The sequence below is a fragment of the Artibeus jamaicensis genome, unplaced genomic scaffold, assembly GCF_021234435.1.
Source record: "Artibeus jamaicensis isolate MK-2021 breed Jamaican fruit bat unplaced genomic scaffold, CSHL_Jam_final contig_525, whole genome shotgun sequence".
Taxonomy (NCBI): domain Eukaryota; kingdom Metazoa; phylum Chordata; class Mammalia; order Chiroptera; family Phyllostomidae; genus Artibeus; species Artibeus jamaicensis.
This window is the reverse complement of record NW_026521874.1, coordinates 5967556-5995515: the sequence shown is the minus strand read 5'-3', so window position 1 is coordinate 5995515 and position 27960 is coordinate 5967556. Positions and strand designations below refer to the sequence as shown.

The following is a 27960-nucleotide window of genomic DNA, read 5'->3' as shown; positions in this document are numbered from 1 at the left end:
CCACAAGTTGGAAAGAATCCAAGACCCAGACTGTATAATGCCATGTAAGGTCTGACTAAATGCCACCTTCTCTGGGAAGCCTTCCCTGAACTCATTCTGTCTTCCTCTGCGCTCCTTTGCCCACACCTTTGATGTGACACCGTGTGTCACAGTTCGCCACTTCAGTGCTGTCCCTGCTAGAATGAGATGTCCCTGAGATCAGGGACTGGGTCTTATTCATCGGGCGCAGTGTGGCTGGTGCTCACTACATGATGCTTGTCGTGTCCTGAGTCCCTACTGTGTGCCGGGTACGTGAGACTCACCACCTAAAACTCACTACTCTTCACACCTGCCCCACTGGGCAGGTAACAGGGTCCTCATTTTACAGATGGAAAAAACCCTGAAGCCGGAAGAGGTTAAGCGGCTTGCCCAAGTTCCCCCGAGGAATTGGGACTTGAACCCCAAACCCCCTGTGCACCTTCCACAGCAGCAGCCTCCTCTGTGTGTGTTCAGCGGCCGGTGAGTGGCATCGGCTGAGGATCCGGTGCAGCGGCCGAGGGAGTCCGAGCAGGGGCCGCACTCTGCGGGGGGGAGGGCTCAGACGCCAGTGGGGGCGCCGATGGAGCAGACAGGTTCCGTCACGAGCTGTGTTTAAAAATGGGGATCAGGGTGAGGTTCCTGGTGGGGAGGACATGATGCTGGGGCGGGGGAACCGTGTATATGGCCAGGGTAGAGTATTGTCAAGATTCTGGTGTTTTTTTTGGGGGGTGCTGGTTTCATGGGTTATTATTAAAATTAATCATTAAAAGCTGATGAGAGTGGGTTAGGAACCAAGGATTATGATTAACTTTTTTTTTTGCACAAGAACCAAAGTAAGAAGCAAGAGCAAGCAAGCAGGGAGGGGACTGGAGCATGTGGGGATTGGGGACAGTTCCAATATTCAACCAGTTGGTCCAGGAAGGTGCCACTGGGGTAGCAGCTGGGCCAAGACCTGAGGGAGGGAGGGAGGGAGGGAACCACGGAGAAATACAGAGAAGAGTGGCCCAAGCAGAGGGCTCAGCGAGTGCAAAGGCCCCGAGGTGGCATGTTCCAGGGATGGTGCCGAGGTCTGCGGGCTGCCGGGAGCCAGTGCGGGTGCCTGTCCAGGAGATGATGGGTATGGAGAGGAGCCAGCAAGCAGGCTGGTGGTGGGGGTGGGGGAGCAGATGGGGAGGAGTTGGGGGGATGTTCAGGGTTCCCCAAAGAGCCCATAGCCTGCGTCTGCTCTTCTGAGAAACCGGCTGTTCAATTTTTTCTTGGGTTCCAATGAGACACTTACGTTTCCTGGAGGTGGTTTAACTGGGTTTCTGTTACTTGCAAGCCAGTGAGTCCTACTTCATTCGGTCACGGTCACGACCCTGTGGCCAGAGGTCATGGTGTAGTTTCTTCGGGAGAGAGGTTTCCTAAGAGAAAGTGCAAAGTGGGGAGTCGATGCTTTGCTGCAGGACACCCCTGGGAGGTGGGAGGAGACCAGGCCAGTGTCCGATGTGGGTGTGAAATGGTACCCAGCCCATTCGCTGAGTGCTTTCTGGGCCTCAGGGATTTGTGAAGCTCTCTCAGGCCTCCTGGGTATGACCACAGATTTTACCCATGGGGGAAACTGAGGCCTGGGAGGTTATGGCATCACCAGTGAGTATCTGAGCCAGAAAATTCCACATCCGCTTGACCTTGGAGTCTTGCCCCTGGGATAGGAGATCTGTGGCCCATTTCCATGGCGCTGTACCCTCATCTTTGGATAACCTGGGGCCCATGAGTCCTTGTTACCTGTCCCTCTTCTCCAGCGCCTGGGCAGTCTGGAGGCCTGAGGGCTTCTGGGTAGGGTGGGCTCACCACATCCACCACTGCTGTGTTTCCAGCACAGAGGGGAGGGTGCCAGAGGGAACGCAGGCTCAAAGTGGGGTGGGACAGGGATGTCCCCGGGGTGCCGAGGGGCTTGGGGCTAATGCAGAGCCCGTCCATCTGGGAAAGAGGGCGGGGGGGGGGGGGGGGGATGAAGGAGAGAGGAGAGAGGAGCTCCAAGTTTCTCCAGGAGCCTGGTGCTTTTTTCCCTCTACAAACCGCCGCGGAAATGACAAGGGAGTGGGCGTGCAGCGCCCCCTGCTGGTCGTTTTGTTTTAATGCTGGAGCCATTTTCAGGTAATTCATTTTTATTTTAAATTTATTTTTATTGTGGTAAAAACACATAATGTAAAAGCTAACCATTGTACTCTTCCTAAGTGTGCAGTTCAGTAGTGTTAACTATACTCCCATTCCCGTGCAACCAACTTCCAGGACTTCTGCACCTTGCAAAATGGAAAGAAACTCTGTGCCCATCAATCCCTAACTTCCCATTCCCCCCTTCCCCTGGCCACCCCCATTCCACTTTCCGTCTTGTGACTTTGACTGTTCTACGTACTTCATAGAAATGGAATCATACAGTTTTTGTCTTTTTGTGACTGGCCTTTTTCACTTAGCATAATGTCTTCGAGTTTCATCCACGATGTAGCCTGTGTCAGAAGTTCCTTCCTTTTCCAGGCTGTGTAATATTCCACGGCATGGCCATGCTACCTTCTCTTTAGCCATTCATCTGCCCGTGAATGCTTGGGTTGCTTCCACCTCTTGACTACTGGGAATCAGTGACCATGAACATGAGTGTGGAGTGTGGCTTTGATGAACAGGTAAGCGACAGCCCTGGATTCCCATCGTTTGTAGGGTGGGGAAGGATGTTGGGTGCCCGACTCAGCTAGGGGATATCTTCTCAGGTAACAAGATGTCTGGGTGTAGATGGGTCTGTTGTATCAGGTGCTCAGCATGTCACGGAGGACTGGTGCTTTTACTTCTGTATATTGTCATATTTAGTATGTTGGCTTTAAGGGCTCATGCTTGTTCCTTGTCCTTGCTAAGTGACTGTTGCAGCTACAGACTTGGATAGACTGAGGCAAAGTAATGGAGACCTGGTGGTGGGGGTGGCCAACCAGGGCTGTCCCTTTCATCGAGAACACAGAAATGTTCTGAAGAGCCCAGCAAACTGCCCCTCCTGTCCAGCCAAGTCCCAGCAGTCAGCGGGAAGGCTGGGAAGAGTGGCCAAAAGCAGACAGGATGAAAGAATTGGGAGTGGCTGCTGGGTCAGCCCGAGACAATGTCTGCCTAGGCTACACTAATTCCGTGGGCACCTCGGGGGCCCTCTGACCTGGTACCTCTTCTGTCTTCTGCGCCTCTGCGTGCCCAGTCCGAGATTTTCAGCTACTGCTTGTCATCCGTGCGCTCTCAGCTACTGCCGAGGCCAGCTTCATGGGCCCCCAGCTCAGAAATGTACTTGCTCTAATGCTCTGACCTCATAGCCCGGACACTCTGATTGGCTGTTGAACCAGGGGTCTTGCGTTTTCACTTCACACTGGTCTCTGCAAATTGTGGAGCTGGTGCCGTGAGTCCAGGGCACCGTAGTTTTCCTATAGTTATAATCTTAGAGAAGCAGCGGCCTCCAACCGTAACCACACCCCCGAGGGAACGGGCCGTTGGAGACAAATCCCGCAGGCGTCCACCCCTCCAGACCCAACACTCGGAGCTGTGTGCGCTCAGCTATGGGGGTTTCTAATTGAGGGATACAACTTCGCTGAAAAAGGAAAAGAAAACCCGATTTCGTCCGTCTTGAGAGTTAGTGATTAATTAGAATGTAATGAAAGACATGGTAAAATGTCATATCAAATAAACTTATTTTCATAATTCTTATTGGTATGTTTCAAGTTGGCTCTGCAGCAGAGCCTGTCCTCTGGGAAGGGAGGGAGGAAGAGAGGGAAACATCAGTGTGGTTGCCTCTCGACCGCCCCCTACTGGGGAACCTGACCTGCAACCCAGGCGTGTGCCCTGACTGGGAATCAAACCGGCGACCCTTTGGCTCACAGCCTAACACTCACTGAGCCACACCAGCCAGGGCTACTTTTATTTTTTTACTATGGCAAAATGCATATAAGATTTACCATTTTAACTATTTTTCAGTTTATCATCGCTACTTTTGATTACACTCATGATATTGTATAACTGTCACATCTATTTGCAAACCTTTTTCATCATTCCAGACGTAAATTCTATACTCATTAAGCAAAAACTCTCCATTATTTCTCCACCCTCAGCCCCTGGTAACCTCTAATTTACTTGGTGTCTCTGAATGTGCCTGTTTGATACGTTTGATATAAGTGAAAACGTACAATATCTGTCCTTCTGTGCCTTTCTTTATTAACTTAGCACTGCGTTTTCAAGGTCCATCTGTGTTGTAGAAGGTATCAACCCTTCACCTCTTTTCACGGCTGAGTAATATTCCATTATATGAATAAACCACGGTTTGTTTGTCCGTTGTCCGGGGTTGTTTCCACCTTCTGGTGACTGTGAACGCTTCTGTGTGACTCTCTATCTGTTCCAGCGTCTGTTTCCACTTCTCTGGCGTACTTACCCCAGAGTGGAACTGCTGAGTCATGTGGAAATTCTGTGCGGAACTTCTTGGGGAACTGGCAACTGTTTTCGCAGTGGCTGCGCCACTTTATAGCCCCGCCAGCCCTACACAAGGGCTCCAGTTTCTTAGCAGCCTCTCCAACGCTTTAAAACAAAAGCTCTAGCCAAGCCAATGAGGGTGAAGGGGTATCTCGTCTGTTGTTTCGACTGGCATTTTTCTAATGATTAGTGATGTTAGGAATTTTTGTTCATGGACGTATTGGCCATTCGTCGATCTTTTTTGGAGAAATGTCTATTCAAGTCCTTTGCCAATTTTAAAATTGGGTTTTGGACTTTTTCGTTGTTGAGTTGTTGGGGCTTCTAAATATTTTATGGATTTCGAACCCTTATCGAATTTGCAAATATTTTCTCCCATTCTGTGGGTTGTCTTTTCACTCTCTTGGCAGTGTTTGTTTTGCTTTAAATAATATTTTTATTAATGAGAGAGAGAGAGAGAGATTGTCTCCCAGGCGCACACTGACTGGGGACTGAACCCGTAACCTAGGTATGTGACCTAACCCTGGAATTGAACCTTCAGCCTTTTGGATGATGCTCCAATCGACACAGCCACACCAGCCAGGGCTTGGCAGTCTTTTCTGCCATGAAGATGTTCTCAATCTTCATGAAGTTTAATGTATCCGTTTTGTTGTTGCTTGTGCTTTTGGCCTCATATTGAAGAAACCAATGCTACCTACGAGGCCATGAAGGTTTCTCCTCCAAGTTTTCTTCTATTAGTTTTATGGGTTTTGGCTCTTAAAAAATGATCTTTGATCAATTTTTGAGTTAATTTTTGCATATGGTGTAAGGTAAGGGCCTAACTTCATTCTCTGCATGTGGTTATCTAGTTTCTCGGCGTCGTTTCTTGAAAAGACCACCATCCCCTCACCATTGAATGATCTTAGTGTCCTTGTTGAAAATCCATTGACTGTCAACATGAGGACTTACTTCTGGGCTCTCAGTTCTATTGGTCTATCTATACTTAGCAAATTTCAAACTGTTTTGATTACTGTAGCTTTGTACCATGTTTTGAAATCGGGAAATGTGGGTCCTCCAACTTTGTTCCTCCTTTTAAAGGCTGTTTTGTCTATTCTGGGTCCCTTGATATTCCATATGAATATTTGCATAGTATTGTCATCTTCGTATTAAGTCTCTCAATCCATGAACATGGTCCCATTTTTTTTGAGACTTTTTAATTTATTTGTCTTTAGAGGGGAAGGGAAGAAAAGAAGGAGAGAAATATCTGCCACGTCCACTGCCGCGTCCACTGTTGGATCCCTCTCTCCGTGACAAGGTCCTGAGAGGGGGTATAAGACTTCAAGGAAGCAGTTTCCAACTTGGTGGATGTGGCATGGAAGGCCCTGCAATACCTATTGTGATTGTGCTTGCTTTGGGGATCATGACCTTTTCTGCTTTAATCATTATGAATACCCTGGCAGTGATTCAGATAGTGTGCCTAGACCTTTCCCGGCTCAATGAACAGAATAATGATATCATACTAGAAACATCAGGGAATATAGGTACAAAGAAACAACCAGAACAATCTGAGAATTCAAGCTTAATTAATAACAGATCATTAGAAAAACACCCAAGATAAGATAGAAAAACTCTAGGAAATCAGGAGATGATCTCACTGCTTTCTTAGAGGGAATCAAAGTACAAAACATGTCTATAAAAGAACTCCTAGAGAAACTTAAAAGAAGTACCCTTGAAAGCCCCCTGCAACATAGGAATAGCCCCTCCTTTACCTTGAATAAGAATATATATCAACTAGACAAGCAAAGAAATAACAAAAGCTAGCTAGTTATTACAAACTAAACAGTTACTAAAGAGTCAGAATTTATAGTACACAGGAAAACATTTTAGACAAAAAAAGGTAGATAGCTAAGTTAGACATCACAAGGGCCTTATAATAAATTTCCTATTTTCTCTACTCAATCTAGCGTATCCTTTTGCCCTATGACAAATTCTGAGAAACTTTAATATACAATAAGATACTTCTAATTGTCTGATTAATAGCTCTCCTGGTTAAAATAATCTTTGTTCTTTATAACTAAATTATGGGAACTTTCGTACTTTTACTGATTACCTTTGTATTGATTTTTTTGCCTCACGGATCATGTTATACTGCAAATGTTAATCACTACCTAAAATGAAAATATAAAAACCTGCTTGTACTCGCAATAAATGGAACAGAGCTTCACTGTCCTTTGAGGTGTGATGTCATCTGTTACCCAGCGCTGACGCCTACCCTCACCTGTGGGACCCCTTGACCCACTGCGGCCGGACCGTGGCAAATATCAATGTCTGGTTGCCTCTGGTGCATCCCCTGCTGGGAACTGGCCTACAACCCAGGCATGTGCCCTGACCCAGGAATCCAACCCCGATCCTTTGGTTTGCAGGCCCGCACTCAATCCACTGAGCTACACCAGCCAGCCAGGGCCCATTTATTTTTGAGGATCTTCAACTTTAACATATTAATAGGGGATTCCTAATAGTGGGAATATCTGCATAACTCAAAGACTCAAATCCCTCATGGTCAAATTTGAGGTCAGTCGGAAGGAGCTGTTTCTAGAGTAGATGGCATGATGGGATGACTTCAGAAATACCGCAGTGGCTGAATTCAGGAGCATCTGTCTGGTGTCCCCAGGCTCCTGGGAAGCCGCATGAAAAAAACTAAAGTTGTTTTAGAGCCACCGGCCAGCTTTTCCTTCACTGCTGCTAGCGAGCAGTCGTGAACACCGTGTGGAGCCAGCAGGCTGTTCAATGATGCCTGATGGCCCGGACTGCGGTTCAGAACGAAGCCCCCTCCCCCGCATCACACTGCAGGGGCTTGAAGCCTCACCTCCCCCTTTTCTAGGACCCGGCTGCTTCCTGCTGGGGCTAATGTCAGTCCCCTTCTTACCACCAGATGGCAGTCAAAGCCAGGCTGCAATAAGTCAGGCGGGGAGACAAATACCATGTGATCTCACCTCCAAAAAGAATCTGAGGAGCAAAATAAACAAGCAAAATAGAACCAGAGGCGTAGAGCTGAGGAACAGACTGGCAGCGGCCAGAGGGGAGGCGGGAGGGGGCGATAGGTGGAAAGAACGGGAAGGGACTGGTCAAAGAACAGGTATGAATGAGCCAGGGGCACAGGCAACCGTGTGGGGCTTGTCTGGGGGAGCGGGGGAGGGGGGCGGAGGGGGATGGGTGGAGGAGAGCAAAGGGGGAAAACTTGGGACAATGATAAGCAGCAATAAAATATATATCTTAAGAAAGAAAGAAAAAGCAGGATGCAGGGAGAAGGACCAAGAACGAAGGAAGAGGGTGTGAGGTCAGACATTAGCTCCGCACGGATGGTGCTCCCACCCGCCACGTTGCACCTTCACCCTGGTGGGGGGTGGGGGGTGACTGGGACTGTGACTGTGAGCCGGGAACCGCCTAATGCAAGGGGTGGACATGCCCCAAGTAACATGAACTTGTTAGAAATCCAGTATTTTCCTTTAACAGTGGGAATGGAGGAAGCAAAGGGGGAAGTTGTGGAGAGCAAAGAACTCGCCCCCACTCTCCCCCTCCGATTCCCTCCCCTTGTGAAGACCCCCACCCGAAGCCAGGAAGACAGCCCTCCCCCGAGTCCCAGCCCTTTATGGTGAGCCGGTAATCTAGTAAGCAAACTGTTTTTCTGAGGCTGTGAGCCACCTTAATAAATTGTTGAACCTGGAGAATTGGTCAGTGTGGGCACCAGCCCCACCTCCAGTCCGGTGTCAGAAGAGTTGAAGGTAGAGGAGAAAAAGTTTTCCCTTCTGTTACAGAGCAGCGGTCCAAGGGGGGGGAGCAATATTTGGCCCACCCAGGGATGCCAAAAAAACCCACAACAACCCTGTTAAAGAACAGACACACGGACTTCTGCCAAGATGGAGGCATAGGTGGATGTGCCGTGCCTTCTCACACAACCAAGTTTAGGGACAACTAAATATTAGCAACACAAAACACAGCCAGAATACGGAAAATTGAACTTTTCGGAAGTCCGTTAACAACAAATTCTGCAGCCTGACTGGTAAGGGGCGAAACCAGTGGCTGGTGGAACGGGATTGCACGGGAGGACTCGGTCAGACGGGCTCAGGCGCGGAATCCAGACGCGGAATCCAGGCGCAGGGTTGGACCTAGTGAGCGACCGAGTGAGTGACCAGGCGAGCGACCGCGGAGGAGACAGCGGGGAAGCGGTGTTGCGTGTTGACTGGGGTCGCCTATTTGTGCGAGAGTGGACAGGCGAGGGAGTGGGCGGTTGGACCGGGCCCGGCGTCCCCGCGGCAAGCGGCAGTGGAGGGCGCCGCCATTTCCCCGCTCTGACCACGCCCCCACATACAGCGTCACAACCCAGCGACCTGGGAGTCCAAGGCGCCGCTTCTCACACTTAAAGGGCCAGAACAGACCAAAAATGTCGCAAATTCTCAAAATCCCTGAGCCCATAGACCTAAGCGATGAAGAAATAGCAAAACTCTCAGACGCACAGTTTAAAACACTGGTCATCAGGATCCTCACAGAACTGGTTGATTATAGCCACAAATTAGAGAAACATATGAAGGCGAAACTAATTGAAATGAATGGAATTGCACAGGAAACCAATAACGATGAAAAGGAAACTGGGACTCAAATCAATGGAGTGGACTAGAAGAAAGCAAATAATGGCCAAACAGAAAAGAGTCAAGGAGCAAGAATTCAAAGAAATGAGGAGAGTCTTAGGAACCTCCAGGACATCTTTAAACGCTCCAACATCCGAATTATAGGGGTACCAGAAGGGGGAAAGGCACAGCCACCAGTGGAAAACTTATTTGCACAAATAATAAAGGAAAATTTCCTCAATTTGGCAAAGGAAATAGACTTCCAGGAAATCCAGGAAGCTCAGAGAGTACCAAAGAAGTTGGACCCAAGAAGGAACACACCAAGGCACATCATAATTACATTAGCCAAAATTAAAATGAAGGAGAGAATCCTAGAAGCAGCAAGAGCTAAGGGGACAGTCACCTACAAAGGAGTCCCCATCAGACTGTCAGCAGATTTCTCAAAAGAGACCTTACAGGCAAGAAGGGGCTGGAAAGAGGTATTCCAAGTCATGAAATCCAAAGACCTACAACCAAGATTGCTCTATCCAGCAAAACTTTCATTTAGAATGGAAGGACAGATAAGGTGCTTCTCAGATAAGATCAAATTCAAGGAGTTCATCATCACCAAGCCCTTATTATATGAAATGTTAAAGGGACTTAGCTAAGAAAAAGAAGTTAAAGAAACATGAACAGTGAAAGGACAACAAACTCACAGTTATTAACAACCACACCTAAAACGAAAGCAAACTAAAAGGACAGCTAGATCAGGAGTGGAGACATAGAAATGAAGATCTCAAGGAGGGTTAGCAACAGGGGAGTGGGAGGAGGAGATGGGGGAGAAGGTACAGAAAATAAGTAGCATAGACAGTAGATAGAAAATAGACGGGGGGGGCAAGAATAGCATGGGAAATATAGAATCTAAAGGACTGGAGACACATGGTCATAAACTAAAGGGGGGGTAATGGTGGGGATGGGGGGTAGGGTGGAGGGGAATGAAGGGGGGAATAGAACAACTGTAACAGCATAATCAATTAAAAAAAAAAAAAAAAAAGAACAGACACACTGGGGCCGGGCTCCAGAGGATGGTATACTGATACCGTCCAGACCCCCCTACTGGGCCTGATCATCTGCCGCTGATTGGAAAGACATCTCTCAATGCCAGAGATTTTTGAAAAGGAAACAAAATGTTTATTTAATGCTATTCAGGCCTAATGCTTTCATTAAAATATCAAAGTCCCTTAGGGTATACACACACACACACACACACACACACACACACAGCGCTCCCTTCTCCCCCTGTCCTAACTCCAGGTACCGTAAATCAGGAAAAGAGCACACGTCCGTTTTTCCCAGGCCGTTAGCATCGTCAGCTATGTGGCCGCCCAGGCAGGATCTCCAATTAATCCAAAGTCATGTGGCACCTTCTCACGGTCCACTGGCAAGAGTTCTTTGTACCCATTTTTCCAGGCAAAGTCTCTCCTGCTTCCCAGGCCATGGTGGCCACAGGGAGCACCCCAAAGCCGTGTAGGCCTCTTCTACCAAAGCTGCAGGGGCCTGCACTCCACCAAAAGCGCGTGTCTTTCTCCTTCACCTGCTGCAGGGATCTCCATTCTGGCAAAGCTGCGTGGTTTTCCCTTTCGCCTGGGAAAGAGGGGGTCTGCACTCTGTCCAAAACTGCATGGCTCTCCCTCAATGGCTGCCACGTCTGGGTTAAAATCCCCGTGCCAATCTTCCTCTGTACCCCCAATTCCGACTCCTCCCACGATCAGTTACACCTGCCAGTATTTCTGTATTATTACAAGTTTACTGGGCTGCCATTGTTAGTCTGGGCAGGTGTGGCCCCGTGTCCTAGAGCCAATCTTCTCCAAGCTCCCACGCAGGCGCTGTAACTTGAGGGACCCGCCCCCAGTTACATCTTGGCGGGGAAGTGACTTCATCCCCCTAGCTCCAAGCCTGGCCACAGCCATTTAACATATCCAAGTGACCTGCCAAAGGCTATAGATATGTTAAATGACCAGGCCATGGATTAGCTGCAAGGCTGTGGCTGTACAAAACAGCCCTGCATGTTCCTGCTCAGTGTGTCCCTTCCCCCAACTCACACCTGTGGAGGAAGGGGTGAGGACATCTTATATGTCTCTCCAATATTCCTATACACTTTGAGTTCTGGGCACCATTCCAAATCTTTTTTGGGGCCCCCACCCTTGGCTGCACCCTGTATCACTTCCACATGTGACTTGCCTTCCTGGGACGCAGACTGGGCTGGCGTGGAGCAGCTGTGGACCTGGTGGGGTGGGGACAGACCGGGTGGGGAGGAGAAGCTGGTTCCCCAAGAGGCCCAGCCCCCCTAAGCTGCTCACTGCTATCCTGCACCCCCCAACACACACACTGCGAGACTGGTAACTGCCAAACAAATCTCCACCAATTTAGCGGCCTCAAACAAGGCAAGTTCTTTACCTCACAGTTCGGTAGGTCAGAGCCCAGCAGCCTGTCTGGTCGCACTGCTGTGGGTCCCACAAGTCCAGCTGGAAGCTCTGGGTTTCCGGGCTGTTGGAGGAGCCGGTTCCACGTGATTGCAGGGCGGAGGTCCCCGTTCTGGGGCCGGCTGTCTGCTGGGGTTGCTCTCAGCCCCCAGAGGCCTCCCGGGTTCCCTGGCTCGTGGTTCCGCCTGGCCTCTCCAACTGCAGGTGCAGAAAGGGCTGCTGTGATTAGATTGGGTCGAAAAATCCCGGGTAATCTCCCCTCTTGAGACCATTAATCACACCTGCAAGTGCCTTTTGCCAGGTAAGTAACACAGTGGCAGGTTCCAGGGTTAGGGTGTGGACGTCCTTGAAGGGGCTACCGTTCTGCCTGACCCACCCCCCTCTTGCTTCCCCAGGTCTGCTGCGGCTTTGGTGGCACTGCCTCTCCCACTGTCAGAGCTCGAGGTGGTCACCTGCTGTCTCACTCTCCCGTGATTCTGGCCTTTCTCTCCCCTTCTCCTGGTGATGACCTCGAGCTCCATCAGTGAAGCCTTGGTCCTCAGAACATAAGAAGCTGTCCTGGCGATTCCCAGTCTCGCCCCGCAGCGAGGGGACTGTGGCTTGGCCTTGGTGCCTCTCTGAGGTGCTCCATCCAGGGAGAGCACACAGGGTGCCACCGGCCCCCTCGGTTGGGCTGGGTCACTAGGATCCCCGCGTCTCGCTTCTCCTTCAGCCCAAGTCCGCAGCCCCTCTGGGTGGAGGCAGGCCAGCTCCCGCGGGGAGAGCTTTCTTCTGCTCTCCCTGCCTTGGCGCTCATCTCAGGCACTGATGAACTAGAGCTGAAGCAACAGCATTTCACCTGCTCAGATGTGACCAAACGCAGCAGGAAAGGCCTCAGGTCAGAGCCACCGTGGCTCCGCAGCACACGGGCCCCGGAAAGTCCACGAGTTCTCTCCATCAGTGGTCTCGTCTGTGTTCTGCCCATCACACTCCCCCCAAACTCCCCTGGGCCATTGGCCACCAGCCACATGGCCCTGCTTCTGACTCGCTTTGCTTTGATGTAAGCAGGCCCTCATTGCCAGGGTAACCGGGAGGGGCTGATGGGCCTGGGTTCCTGACTGTTAACCTTTTTGTTTGGATATCCTTGGTCTGTTCTTGGTTCCTTTGGCTTTGTGGCCGTGAGGGACCACGCCCTCCAGGTGTCTGCCCTCCGTTCTCCTTATTCTGCTGTTCTCTTTCTCTGAAGTCTGCCTGGGCTGCACATTTTCTCTGGAACTTCTGGTTTTTACCAGCCTCGTTCTCCCTTTGCTTTTGATCTGGCAGAAACACTACGTGAATGGAGCCGTCTGCCTCACACCGCCTGCCGCGTCCGGCTGTCCTGTGTGTGCCGTGATGGGGCCGTCGGTCTGGTGGGTGGCAGCCAGCCCCCCTTCGATCACAGAGTTCCCCACCTGCAACTCATCGAATGGTTTCATGCACTGATGATCTCGGCCCAAATCATGTATTTCATCAGGAGTTAGTTGCACAGTGGTGGTTTCTAATCTGTCATCCTTTAAGTAGAATTAAGTTAAAAGTTGTTTTCCCTCTCAGTTCCCGCTGTCTGTATTCTCTGTAACACTGTTCGGACAGGAAAGGCGAAGGTCTGTGGTTCCCTACTCAGTGCTGTTAGTTGCTGTTGTTTGAAGAAAGGGTTGGTGCCCTGGTTTCCTCCAGCGATGACCGGTGACTGCGTGTTTCTGGGTCACCTCGAAGTCTTTCTTCCCTTTGCTCTTAAGGAACTTAAATACATACTGAATGCTGAGAAAACATCGGTAAAAATTAAAAAAAAAAAAGACCCAATGGTCCCTTCCTGCTTTTGAGGTGCTGTGGGATGTTCGATTTATTCATCCTGGCCTCAGTGCGCTACACACTTGTCACTGAGCACATGGCTGTGAACTGCCCTTCATTTTTGTTTGAGGTTAACAGGTGTGTCCTGGTTCCTTCCTCTGGGTACACTTATGCCCTGTGAGGAAGGGACAGTCTTGTATTTTCCTATCTATGTACCTAGGGCAAGTTTGGACGTCTAGAAGGGTATGGTACCAAGGCGTAGGCTGAGTAGATGTTAACCTGGGGTGGTCACTCTTTCAGTCTTGAACCCCAAGTCATAGCTATTTTCTTGGGTCTTCTTCTAGACAGGCATCGAGGTAGATGCCAATAGCACCTCAGTGACACCAGCTGGGTGTTTCACAATGCCATCCAACCTGACCCTCCGCGGAGGGAGTGCAGACCCCACAGTGAAACGGCAAGGCACCAACAAGACTGTCCGCACTTCAGAGGCCAGCTGCAAGCGGGGTCCCCAGACTACTTGTATTTCTAGCTGGGCTACAAATTCAAGTTCCGTAAGTCCCTAGAAGGACTCATACAACTCAGGAGAGCGTTACACCTGCAATTACCGCTTTGTTATACAGGACACAGGGGGACAGCGAGGGGACAAGGCAGGCACACAGGCAGGCGAGGTCCGGAAGAGTCTCGAGCACAGACAATTCTACCCCCATGGAGTCAGGAGGAGCCGTCCTGACAATACATTGGCGTCTCTGCCAACCGGGAGGCTCCGGCGCCTGGATGTCCCCACCTTTCAGCGGTTTTCATCACAGAGGCACGACTGATGCTGTCCTTGGCCACACACTCGAGCTCAGTCTCCAGGCCCCTCTCTGCTTGGGAGGAGTTCATCTGTCTAATCACATGCTTGGCATTGCTAACCCACGTCACCGGTAGGATCGGCTGGGTCCGAGATCACAGGCCTGGGGCGGAGAGGCGGGAAGGCGTTAGAGGCAATGCTGCCTAGAACCAGGGGTCTCAGCGTGGGGGTCCCGTTCTCCTCTCGGCACTAAAACGGCGTTTCCTTATCGCTCAGATGACAGGGACTGACAGGTATCAATTATGTGCAAGGTAATTTCCTAGAATTAAATGAACAAATGTTTTGAAAGACGGTGATTGGTGGAGGCAGGAAGGCATCCTGCAGACATCCTCTCCACGCCAGGCCAACCGGACGACCACGCGTCTAACTGAACCGAAAGCGTGATGTGGCTGAGTGGGCCACGCCCACGGGCGGCAACCGGGCACCTTGCTCTTTCTTCTCTACGCTTTCTCCGCACGCCTCTCTGTCCTCCCTTTCCTTTCCTTTTTCCTCTGTTGTTTTTGTCCCTTGCTGGTGGCGCTGGGCAGACACCTAAGGTTCCTTCTGATCCTTTAAGGATAAAGGTGTTACGGGCTGCAGGTCTGACAGGGTAGATCAAACCTGACTTCATCAGAAGCCTGCAGGATACATCGGTGACGTCGTCATGAGTGTCACCAAATGAGTGACATCGTTGCTTCTCAGGGACACGCTGGCAACACTCCTTAGACCTGCTGAGGAATCCACACTTTTCCTTCCGACCTAGAGAGATGAAGGCCATGCAGAGCCCGGAGCCCCAGTCCTTGCTTCTCTGTCCCTTCCCGATGACATTTTCTCCTGCCTCCCTGGGGCTTTATCCCTGGAGACTTTGGGAGGTTCTGCCGGTCAGCACCCCACCCCACAGCCCCCATTTCGCAGGGGGAGGAGAATCCATGTCGCCGAGATAGTGTTGCAGGGACTCAGGCTAAGAAAAGGAGGGGGGGGTGTTCAGGGCACCTGGTTTTCTGGATCTGGGTCAGTAGGAAGTCCTTCACAGTCTGGTTGTCAAAGTTGTAATTGACCTTCCAGAAGATACAGAGCTGCTGATACTGTGTGACCAACTCCAGGACCGTCCGGAAACCTTCGGCCGTGTCGAAATCTGCTGCCCTGCTCCCCTGCTCCCAGGCGTAGATGGTGAGCAGCTCCAAGGCATACTTGGGGGGCAGAGACCCCTTTTCTTTCAGTTTCCTTGCACACTGAAGGAGGAGGGGGGTTGACAGGTGACACTGGTCAAGGCAGGGGGCACACACTGTGCATTAAGGACTCCCGGAGTCATAGCAGGGCCCCCGAGTCCCACGTGGGGTGGGACTGCTCTGGGAGGCCTGGGCAGTGCAGGGTTGCAGGTGGTCACTTGCAGGGCCGTAGGCAGCCCACGCAGGTTTCTTAGCTGTGCTCTGGCCATTGATGAGTTCTTAGAGCCACACTCTGGCTAGCCCTTCCCAACGAACCACTGCGTGCCAATTATGGGGCCAGGCATGCTACCCCATCCTAACCTTCCCAACCACCCTACGAGACAGGCATTATGGTGGCCATTTTCGATGAAGCCACAGGGCTTGGGGAAGTGAAGCGATCTTGTCTGGGTCACCCTGCAGCCCTGAGCCCTCAGAGCACCCTGGGGCTGGGTGTGGGGGGACGTCTCTGATGTCCTGGGATGGGAACCACAGAGCTCAGTCTTTATCCTAGGCTGCAGGGATTGGACACAGAAAGGAGACACGTCAGGCAAGAGCTGACATCGTGTTGGGTGTTCGCGGTCGTGGAAACACTCAGAAACTACCCTGCATGCGAGACATGAAGTAAAGGCGGACTAAACAGTCTTCGAGAAAATGCAGCCACTGGCACCACCTGCAGCCGCAACCTGACTTCCAGGAGATTAGCACCGCTGTCTGGGTGCCCAGCAGCAGGAGAGTCAGGCTGGCGACTTGCAGGCAAGCAAAGCCTGATGTCATCAGCCCTTCGCAGGCTGGGTAACTTGAGATTTCTGCAGGATTCCTTGGGTGTCCGAGCAAGGGCATAAATAAACGCCAGGTGGCAGCTTTGACGGTAGGAGGCGCTCTACACCCGACACAGCTTAACGGGGTTAGCGAGGCACAGCCCCCACAGCGATCCTCAGGGTGGAGATGGGACAGATTCCCTACGGGCAGCCCAGCCCCCAGCGTGGGAGGGTGTGGGCACCCGGAGCTCCTGGCAACTGCTGCTTTCCCCAGACCAGTACGTACCTGTTTGTACCAGTGCTTCACCAGGCGAATCAAGTCCTTCAGTTTGGTGGGCCGGGAGAGAACGAAGTCACGCTGCAGCTCCGTGAAACAGGGCGAAAATTCTCCCCCCACCAGGTCGAGGCGTTTGTACAGAGAGATGAGGTCAGTGTAGACCCTGGGGTGGGGTCTAACGCCAGCATGCACTTGACCTAGCATGAGGGAGGCATATTTACCTTATGCCTTCATATGTACAGAAAGTAAACAGCTTTCAAAACATTTTTTGACAAATGTAATTCTGAGAAATTCCGTTGAATTCTATTACTGTATGCCTAAGATATTGGGAGCATCACTAGGATACTGAAGTACTTAAAGGATAGGGTCTATGTGAGTACCAGTGGTGTTATTAAAATATTATCTGGTTTTGCACTGTCCAGTGTGGTGGCTGTCAGCCAGTGGGGCTGTTTGCAGTCAAATTAATGGAAGGGAAATCAAATTAAAAATGTAACTTCTCAGTTGCACTAGCCCCACCTCAAGCTCTCACTAGATATAGTGCAGAGGTATAGAATATTCCTACACCACAGAAAGACCTTTTGGACAATGCTGGACAAGAGTTTGCTAACTATGGCCCGCAGGCTAAATGCAGCCCACTGCTTGTTGTTGTAAATAAAGTTTTATTAAAACTGTCATCTCCTGTGCCAATGTGTTATCTATGGCTGCTTTCAGGCTACAATGGCAGAGTTGTGTAGTTGTGACAGAGACCGTCTGACACTGCGTGAGAGCAAGCTGGGAGTCCTGGACGTCTTGGGACACTTGAGTGAGGAAGGAAAATGTATACAGGTGTCAGGTGCAGTAAGTGTCTCCTTATTCATGGGGGACACACCCTGAGACACCATACACGCTATGTATGTTCTTATACATGCAGACTCTGCTTCTCTGGTGTCTGAATTGTCAGCATCGCTACTCTTGTGCTTTGGGGATGTTCCTGAGTAAAACAAGGGTGGCCTGAACACAAGCACTGTGACACTATGGCAGTCAGTCTGATGACCTGGGTGGCTACTACCTGGGTGGCTACTAGGTGACCAGTGGGCGGGGAGCAGATACAGTGTGCAAATACCAGACAGAGGGAGGAGTCACAGCCTAGGCTGGACGCTGCATATTTCATCACGCTGTTCAGAACGTGATGCAATTTAAAACTTATGCGTTACTTACTTCTGGAATTTTCCGTTTCATTTCTTCCCACCACAGTTGATCACAGCTAACTGAAATCGTGGAGAGCGAAAGCCTGGGTTAAGGCCGGAGGCTCCTGTATTGCTGCTATTATTAATGCCACCTGCTGGGGGCGCTGGAGCCACGGCCGATTGTGAAGTGGCTTTGCCTCCTCCAGCCCGTGTCCCTATCGGTCCTGCTCCAGGGGCTCAGGCGTGGGGAGTCCCACCTGGCGCGTGGGGAGTCTCACCTAGCGCGTTATATGCGGGCAGCACGTGGAAGTCGACGCTGTCGCTGAATTCTTTGGATTTGAGGGAGAAGCTCAGCACCTTGGGAGCATTCCATTTAGAAATCTCAAACTTCACTTCAAACTTCTGCTCGCGGGCTTCTCGCCGCTGAAAGGCTTCCAGCTGGTTTCGGATTTTCTGGACGACGATGCTTACCTCGTTTTTTTGGGAGGTGTAGCCTACCAGCGAGTCGATGAACAGGACGATGTCAGCGTCGGAGCCCGTCTTCAGGGCTGTGCCTTTGCTGGTCGACCCTCCCTGGTGGGCAGAGGTGGGATGAAGCGGGGTCGCTGCACTGTGGAGCCCCCAGCGGTTGGGCTAATTAACCAGGTTGCCGCCCCCCACCCCATAGATTCCAAGTTGGGGTCCAGGGAGGGCTGAGGCCAAAGCAGACCCTTTCATTTTTCACACGAACAGACTCATAGGATTCCAAAGACGGTCATTCTCACTCCCTTTGCTTCTTTATCCGTGAACAACTGACTGGTTAGTTACACACAGCCTGCCTCGCAAGTCAGCTTCCTAAAGATGGCTCCCAATAAGGATTTCACTTTCGATTTTTTATTTTTGCATTTTCTTAAAAAAATTTTTTTTTAAATTGTTCAGTGACCGTTGTCCCCGTTTTTCCCCTGTCACTCTTCCCTGTCACTTTGAATTCTTGCGACCTGGAAGAACTCCACCTAGATGCAGCCATGATGTTGAAAGTTCTCACCTGCTCCCGGATCCATCCATTTTTTCCCACCGTTTGTGCATCGCTGGGTGAATTTCCATAATTCAGGTACACAGGGTGGCAAACTTCGGGTAAAGGGCTTCTCTACTTCCTTCCTCCTTCCTCCCTCCTCCTCCTGTGCCCCCCCCCCCCCATGCCTTCAACAACTCAGCGAAAGCCTGAAAACCATTCTTGGCTCGCTGGCCCTGCTTTGCAACCCCTACGTGAGCTGCCGGGCTCGTTTGTGGTCCCCGGGGAACACAACCCCTTGGCTGATGGGTAGTAAATGCCTGTCTCTGCAGGATAGCAATGAGAGGAGGACGTTCTGTTCCTGTCTACCAATCCTCAGTTAGTCCCTGTTCCAACCCAATTCATTCACGCAGACAGAAGGAAGAGTAACAGCCCACGGCCTTCGGGCCATGGATGAGGACGACCCAGTCCACGGAATCTCTAGCTCAGTGGGTGGCAGGGATCCGTCTCCAGTCACCGAAACAAGAGTGAGGTCACCCTTCGGTTCCATACACACTGAGCTTGGCATCCACGGTGGTTTGGACGGTAGTTCCCCAAAGGTACGTCTGCTGGGAAGGCGTGAATGTGATCTTATTTGGAAAAAGGGTCTTTGTAGATTTAATTAAATTCGAGTTCTGTGGGCCCTAAATCCAATGGCAGAGAAGAGAAAGGGAGAAGACACTGGGAAGGTGGGGGCAGAGATCTGAGGGATGCAGCTGCAAGCCAAGGGTGCCAGCAGCCTGGGGACACTTACAGAATCAAAACTGTGTTGTCGACGACCTACGCTGCCCATCAGCACCACCCCCACCCTGAAAATCAGTATCCTCGTCACTGGCTGCCTCGGCTTCCTTTCCTCCTCCTTTGCCCTTCAACCTCTGCTGTGGGACAAGCACTTCAGAGCGACAGAGAACTGCTCAGCATCCCGCCAGCCACGCCCTTTGAGAGAAAGGTCAGGCTCACCTTGACAGGCTTCTGAACCTTTGTACTTGAATCCCGAAAGCATTGTTCCCTGAGGAACGTACAGATGATGTCAACGGCACTGCTCATCTGATTTAGGAAAGTTTGGTTGGGCTGCAGACATTTCTTGATGAACGCATCCAGACGATGGCCCGGGGTCTCCTCCAGCGGCATCGGCTGGGGAAGGTGAAAGAACCCCACTGCCCTGAGACTCCAGCCACTCGCAGTGAGACTGCAGGGGGTGTTGGGAAGCTCCCCGTACCGTCCGCGACCCCCGAAGCAGGACACGAGCTGCATTTGGAAAGCCCTCTTACCAGCACATTCCAAGATGGTCCAGGTGGCTCTTTCAGGCTGGGAGAAGACAGCCAGAGTTGAGCTTCTTCTTTCAGCAGCTGCCAGCCTGTCTTATCTTTGCTCACGTTATTGGTTGGGTCGGTTGGATCCAAGATTACTGGCCTGTGAATTCCATGAGATTACAAAAAAAAAAAAAAAAAAAGAAAATCCCTTGGGCTGCCTATGGGAGGAGAAGTTAGTTTCGGGGAACTGGGCTTCTGGAAGCCTGGATTTTTACTCCTGTGGTTTCTCTCAATTGCTACGGTAATTGGGCTAAGCAACAGCAGCAGCCTCTCCGGCCCTGTGTTCTCTGCCTGACGGAGACGTTCCATTAATAATGTAATAAGAGGCTCTCTTCCTGCTGGCCCTTCTTCTCTCTTAGCCTCTTCGAGAAAGGGAAGTACCTCTCAAGTGTTTGTTTTGGGCATAAAAATCGATGATGGTTCGGGATGTGAAAAGCATTGGTCAAGTCTCTCTCCCTCAGACAGACTTCTCGTTGCCTCCCTACCCAGTGCTGCTGGAATTCTCAGGGTGCCCCCTGGGCTCAGAAGGGCAGGGCTGGGCTCTCCTGATGGGGAACAGTCTGGCATGCAGAATGAAGAGGTGAAGAGGGAGAACCAGGGAAGCCACGTACCTTGGGGATCGAATCTGGCTCAGGATGACGTTCCGGACGGTCATATCCTCAAAGTTGTAGTTGATTGTCCAATAGACACACAGCTCCTCTGGCCCCTTGATTAGCTCCAGGACAGTTCTGATGCCTTCAGCTAGATCAAAGTTTTCTGCCCCACACCCCTGTTCCCAGGCATAGACTGTGAGCAGCTCCAGAGCATACGAAGGTGGCAGGGGTGTGTCCTTCCACTTTTTCTGGCACTGTGGAAGGACAAAGGGGCAGCAGCTCATTTGAGGACCCAGTTCTTCCCACATCAGGGGTCTGAAATCAAGACACTAGATATCTATAAGAAGTCCCTGTACCCAACCAGGGACCACAATGACACCATGGCTAAAAGTCAACAGACCGACAATATCAAGTGATGACAAGGGTGTGGAACTCCTGAAAGTGTTCCACATTGCTGACAGGAGTGTGATTGGGGACAAGCACAGATGCTGCTCAAATGACCTGATAAACCCACTGTACGTTGAAAATATTACCAGTAAAAATGCATCTAATACAACGAACCCACCGAATAGCAGAGCTTAGCCTAGCCCTCCTTATATGTGCTCAGAGGGCTTATAGTTGGGTAATGACCTTGACTTTTATTTATCTCCAGAGTCATTGTCTTCCTTTTCTTCTCACTGGAAGTGGGAGACAGATGGGCATTTTGCAGACAGGATGGGGTGTGAAAACATGAAACGTGGTCTCCAAAAACAAAGCCTGGCCACACAGCACACTGTCGAGTGTGGGTGGTTTACCCTGGTGACCCAGAGGTAGGCTGGGAGCGGAGCTTCTCTGCCACTGCCCAGCACCACAAGAGGGTGTGTACCACCAGGCCAGGGAAAGTTCAACATTCGAAATACGGTGTCTATGGTATGCCAATCACTTTCTCGCCATTGTGGCAAAAAAATCTTACGTCGAACCATCATAAGCCAGGACCCATCTCTATGTGGTAGTAGTTCCTAGAGTTATGTTCACAATCCTCATCATGTACACATATAGGCATACCTATGTATGCCATGTGCATGTGTATACACACATGTACGTTTTCATAGACATATCTCTTATAACCCAGCAGTTCCACTCCTGCCTCTCCCCAAGAGAAAGGAGAGCTTCCGGTCACAAAAACACACCTGGGGCAATGTCTGCAGTCACCTAATTCATAATAGCCCCAGTCTGGAAATGCCCTGCATGTCCCTCGGCGGTAGAATGGTGTGGTGTGGGCCCACCGTGGGACAGCAGAAAACAATGGAAAGTGACAACCATGTGTACCAGCGTGGACATGCCTCTCGGGCATGACGTTGAACGGAAGACGGCAGACGCCAAGAATGTACAGTACAGCTCCATTTCTATCCAGTAAAACAAGCCAAATGCATCTGTGGTGGCAGCTGCCAGGAGAGGGGGCAGTTTGGGGGAGTATTAACCCAGAGTGGGCTTGAGGCAGGCTCTTGGGGGCCAGGAAATGGGCTCTATTTTGATCTGGATGTGGCTTAAAAAATACATAAAAGTGTGTTGCACTGCATCGGGAGATTGTTGTACCGTGCCTGATTGTTAGTTGATCTTGAACCAGAGGCAATGGGGTGTTGGGCAGAGATGTACAATGTGACACTCACCTGCTGATACCAGGCCTTTACCAAGAGGATCAAGTCCTTCAGCTTCCTGGGATGGTGGTTAAAAAATTTCTGCTGGAGTTTTGTGAAGCAGACTGAGAACTCGCCAGGGCTGGCTTTCGTCATATCCAGGGATCTTTTGAGCTCTCGGTAGGTCCGGAGGCAGGGCTCGTTCCTGAAGCCTGGCATAGAAGAGAAGAAGGACTTCCCGTAATCATGAAAGTGACCACCCATCATGAAGGTTGGGTGTGGATGAATGGCCACACTTGGTCTCTTTGGCTTGAATCCAGCCCTTGTTTACGGCAGGCACGTACTCTCAACGCTTACCGTCCTACAGGGCCCGAGTATTAGCTGTTTCTAGCCTGATCTTACAGTTGGCAAAAGTGGGTAAGGGGTGGGACCAGGATAAGAACTTGGGGCTGCCCACTTTCCCAACTGGTCATCTGTCAGTGAAGGTGAGCCATCAAAGTGTGTGTGTATGTGTGTGTGTGTGTGTGTGTGTGTGTGTCCATCTTAAAGGCACCCTGGCCTGGGGCTTAGAAGACCTGGGCTTTGATTCTAGCTCTTTAAGTAACTGGCGGTGTGGCCCTGGGGACATTCCTTGCCTTCAGTTTCCCAATTTGCTCAGTGACGGGTGGAGTTTGAGGCATTTAAGTTTGTGACTGTGTATGTACCTAAACAGTCACAACTTAAATGCCAGATCCTAAATGTTTGATCCTAAACTTTAACTGTGTGGAGTCTTTGCCATTCATTCATTCATTCATTCATTCATTCATTCATTCATTCATCCATCCCTCCATCCAATTACTGATCCACCCACCCATTCAATCATTTGTCTGTCCATCTATCATGCATGCATGCATCTAGCCGTCCATCCAGCCAGGCACCCATGGAAGGTCCTTGCCTCACTGTTGGCCTGCTCAGAAGGCAGCCGCCTGAGGCCGGCTCCAGCTGCACACATTTGCACCGCCCTCTTTCCCTAACCAACACCTGTTCTGGTCTAAATTCCCAGACAAGCAGCAGCATTGTGGAGCTGGTTTGAAATACAGAGTCCTGGGCCCTACACCTGATCTCCTGAACCAGAACCTGCCTTTTCATAAGGTTCCCAGGCAATCTGTGTGCCTGTCACAATTTGAGAAGCTCTAGAGTCTAGAACATCTTTCCTGAAGTCGATGAGGAGGTGGGGGAGGAGTCCTAGAGAAGAGACCACTTCTCTTGAAGGCCGATGGTCCCCTGCTTTGCAAATCACCAAAGCTCTCTATCCACCACCTTTTCCTTTGACTTTGCTCTCTCAACACACCCCGGGGCACCCATACTCGCCCCCGCATGCACCCGGGAGGGCTCACCCACAGCATCGAAGGCAGGGAACACATCAAAAGTGACGCTCTGCCATCTTGGGGACAGCTGGATGGTGAGCCCCCCGCCCCAGGGCCTCTTGATCTCCATCTTGGCCGCCAGCTTCTGCTCGAGCTGCGCGGCTTTCAGCCACTTGCATATTTTGTTGAGGATTTCACGTTGGCTTTTCCTCTTCAGGTCCTGGAACTGCCCAAGGTCACTGATGAAGATGACAAGGGTACCGTCGGAGTTGCCCCTTAAGACTGTTTTTCGGCCATAGGAGCCACCCTGCCAGTGACAGAGAAGGAGGTGTGAGACTCTGGGTATTTGGGGGGGCGGGTCACGGGGCTCCCCGGTAGGCAGTAGTATCTCTAAACTTGAGCAAAAGCCCAGACTCTTAGAGTTGAATGGCAGGCGGCCATTTGTCTACCCGAAGGCCAGGCTGCCCGTGGCAATGCTGGAGGAAACTCAAGTGGCCAGCAACACCCGGATGGACAAATGTAGTGTATCCAACCCAGTGGAATAGGTCATACCACGAAATGACACACAAAACCTGCCTGCAACAACGGACCTTTCGTCAACAGGGTGGGCCAAAGAAGCCACACACTAAAGCCACGTTGCGCGTGGGTTCCTTCGTACAGGGTGACGCTGGTCTGGAGTTTAAAAACTGGCAAAACGAATCTCTGCGGTCAGAAGTCGGGAGAGTGGCCGCCTGGGGTCAGGGGTAGCAGCAGGGCAGGGAGCCCGGGGGCTCTGAGGAGCTGGGGATGTTTCGCTTCTTGATTTGGGTGTAGGTTACATACTTGTTTGTGGCAATCCAGACAGACTGCACGCTTAGCTCTGTGCACTTCTCTTTTTGTATTTTTTTTTGTTTCTAAAGGTTTTATTTATTTATTTTTAGAGAGAGGGGAAGGGAGGAAGAGAGGGAGAGAAACATCCATGTGTGGTTGCCTCTTGTGCATCCCTACTAGGGACCTGACCTGCAACCCAGGCCTGTGCCCTGACTGGGAAATGAACCGGTGACCCCTTGGTTCACAGGCTGGTGCTCAATCCACTGAGCCACATCAGCCAGGGCCTGTATTTTATTTTAACTAGAAAAAAAGTAACATTGAGAGGCAGGATGGTAGGTGGTTAAGGGTGCATGCTCCTGCCTGGGCCTAATTCCCAGCTCTCTAGCTATTGAGTAACTTCCCTGTGCTTCAGTTTTCACATCTGGACCAAAGCCAGAGACACCAAGTCTCCGAGTATCTTTGCTGCTGGGGCTAGTGAGTATGTGCAAGGGCAGAGAGGTGAGTCTCCAGTGCTGGAGAGCACGGGGGTGGGGAGAAGGTTCTCCAACCCCCTCCCCAACCCGGGGTCCTGGCACCTTCCCAGCACCTTTCTTCCCCAAAGGCCCAGAATCTTTAGCCTCAGCCCTGGGGTTTTGCCCATAGCACTGTATCTATTTCTGACTGGTGAGAGCCCCCAAACACCTCTTGCTGGAAAACCAGAGAGCAACTTTTGGATATATATATATAGTTTTGCTGGAGTCCCTTAGCCTCAGTTTACTGATCTGTAAATGGGGAGGATAGAAACAATACCAGTGAGTAATCACAGCTAATTTACTGAGCATGAACTATGTACCAGGCCCTGAACTAAGAATATGATACACTTATGCCTCATAACTCTTCCAGATGGGTATTATTCTGCTTCCATTTTACAGATGCAGAGACTGAAGCACAGAGAGGTTAAGCAACCCACCCCAGGTCACACAGTAGTAAAGGGCAGAGCCGGTTCCCGAGCCTGTGTTCCTAAACTCAACACCACATCTGGTCCTCTCACCCAAGGGAGGCGGAAGATAAGATGACGTGGGGGGTACCCGGGGCCGGGCACACAGTAGGTGCTCAGCACCGAGTCACTCAGCCTTTGTGTGACCAGGGAATATCCCGGCTCCCAGAACCCGACCCCAGCCCTGACTCACTTTGGCTACATCTGTCACCGTGGGGAGCTCCTCGGCTTCCTCCAGGGTGGCACAGATGGTGTCCATGGCCTCGTCGATCTGTCTCTGACAGTCGTCGGAGGGTCTCAGGAAGTTCTGGACATACTCGCCCAGTCTCTGTGCCGGCACTGAGTTCACGGTTACTGGGCAGGCACTGGAGAACCAGTTTCCCATTATTCTTGCTGACTGCTGAGGTTACAGCTGATGGCAGAGCGGCGAGCAGAGGAGAAAGAGCAGGTCTGGGCTGCGTCTGATGCAGAAATGCCCAGGAGTTTCAGGAAGCTGAAACTCCCCAGCACGCTCAGCTGATTTCCTCAATCCCAGCTGAGTTCATAAATTGCAAGTCCCGCCCACCGCTCTCCTGACTGTCCTTGGCTCTGGTTACCTGTCTTTCAGCTGTTCTGGAGGAGTCCTCCTGGACACTTGAAGCCTCCTGAGCCTGCTTACCAGGGTTTGGTATATGCTAGACCTGGATCCTGGAGTCCACTGTCTGCTTTTATTGGGGCTTGTTTCCCCCTCTGTAAAACTTTGGTGCGTCTCTGATTGGATTAATGTGAGAATAATATAATACCTGCCACATACTTAGAACAGGGTCTGGCAGATGGCCAAGGCTCTGTTAGTGTCTGTTAAGCAAATAACATTTTATAGGGGCAGAGGTCGTCTGTGGAGGCTCTTTTCCCTTTTTTCCTGTTCCCAGGGACCTGAGAACTCAGACTTGGTGAGAGCAGCGAGGAGAAAGAGACCCAGAGAGGTGACCGACGTGCTCAGGGACGCACAGCAATACCAGGACAGAGCTGGACTCAGGTCCCAGAGTGGTCAGCAGGTGGGAGCTTCTGTGTGCCCAGTTACTTTCTCGGCACACATGGAAACCTGCAGGGCCTCACCGGGCACTTACTCCACCCAGCAAGGACAGAAAACAGCCTCAGAAAGCACACAGTTCAGAGGAGAGACCCAAGTTCAACTCCTCTACCCTTTTCCTATGAACAGGAAACTCCGAAGCAGACATCCCCAGGGGTGGGAAGAACAGGGCCTTTCTCTGCCATGATGATGAACTTTGTATGTCAGCTTGGCTGGGCCATGGTACCCAGATTATTTGGTCAAATATTATTCTAGATCTTTCCGTGAAGTTTTTTTTTTTTTTTAAATGAGATTAACATTTCAATCAGTGCACTTTGAGTAAAGCACATGGCTCTGTAGTGTGTGGGTGGGCCCCATCTAATCAGTTGAGGGCCGCAATGGGGAAAAGGTGGACTTTGCTCAAGAGGAAATTCCACCAGCAGATGGCCTTCCGCCTGGAGCTGCAACATCAGCTCTTCCCTAGGTCTTCCTCCGGCCAGCCTGCCCTGCAGAACTTGGACTGGCCAACCTCCGTAATAGCATCAGCCAGTGAGTCTCTAGGTCTAGATCTACACATCCTATTGGTTGGTGGGTGGGTGGGGTGTGTGTGTGTGTGTGTGTGTGTAGGCCCTTGACCACACCTGCCCATTAAGGGCTCTTCCATGACTGTCACTGTAACACCCAGAGGTCGGCTGGGCAGGGGACAGGAGGCTCCTCTGTTAGGTGAACACAGGGAGGTTCAGAGAGGTGGAAACATCTGCCCAGGGTCACACAACTAACAAATTGTCTGGCTGGGTTCTAATGCCACACCACCTGATCCCAAAGCCCGTGCTTTCTTTACCATTTTTTAAAGACTTGATTCTGCAGTCATTGGAAATCCTGAGCAAATTTCCACGATGCGTACGAAGAACAACGCCCTTGGTGTCCTCACCCAGATCTTACATTTGCCTCTCATTCTGTGCACACATCTTATCACCATAATTATTACTAAGGAATCTGAGAGCGTTTGCAGATATTATGCCCATTTATTCTTTTTTTTAAAAATACTTCTTTTTTTCCAAGAACTTCTAGGTTCACAGCCAAATTGGGCTGAAGGCCCAGGGATGTCCTGTGTACTCCCTTGTCCCCACACAGTGGGACATTTGTTACAACCGATGAACCTACACTGGTTCATGAACCTACAACACACAGTAATTACCCAGGCCCCTAAGAACAAGGCTGCTTCCTCTCTGTCTCCCTGTGCAGGTCCCTCCCACACACCCTCCCCCACCCAACAGACGTTTGCAGTGCCTGTGCCAGGAATGCTGTTGAGGACGCTGCCCCTCGGCCCTGGGCATCCATTCCTCTTCGTGCTCCATGGGTGGGAGGCAAGACATCACTTCTTGGATGCCCCTGCAGCCAGAGTCTTGCTGCAACTTAGATTGTTTTGGAGGAGACATGCGGGAGCTGCCCTCCTGCAGCCCTGGTGGTGCCCAAGTCCTGAGAGATGCCTGTGGTTGCCGGACTCCGTGTTCCTGGGTCTGGGCCCCGGCTTAGTGGGTGTGAGGTAGCAGGGGCGGCTGCAGTGACTGACACTGGCGGAAGCAGCAGCAGCCTCTGGACCTTCAATCCAGCCAGGCTGGTCTAATGTTGGAAATAC

The 27960-nt window shown here is 51.0% G+C and overlaps 1 protein-coding gene across 2 annotated transcripts; it reads right to left on the bottom strand.

Moving 5' to 3' along the window:
* Positions 1-1332: 1332 nt before the first annotated feature.
* Positions 1333-25748, bottom strand: OAS2 (2'-5'-oligoadenylate synthetase 2). 2 transcript variants are annotated; one of them, XM_037133484.2, is made up of 11 exons: positions 25467-25748; positions 23518-23794; positions 22175-22353; positions 20544-20779; positions 19891-20032; positions 19580-19753; positions 17868-18162; positions 16433-16620; positions 15174-15412; positions 11520-11743; positions 1333-1421 (listed from the first exon to the last, which is right to left on the bottom strand). In XM_037133484.2, the coding sequence occupies exons 1-10, from the start codon at positions 25656-25658 to the stop codon at positions 11536-11538; spliced, it is 2130 nt and encodes a 709-aa protein (XP_036989379.2). In that variant the 5' UTR covers positions 25659-25748; the 3' UTR covers positions 1333-1421; positions 11520-11535. The 2 variants fall into 2 exon arrangements, with proteins under 2 accessions (XP_036989379.2, XP_053525876.1); XM_053669901.1 differs by lacking the exons at positions 1333-1421; positions 15174-15412 and having other exon boundaries at positions 11594-11743.
* Between the last annotated feature and the right edge of the window lie 2212 nt (positions 25749-27960).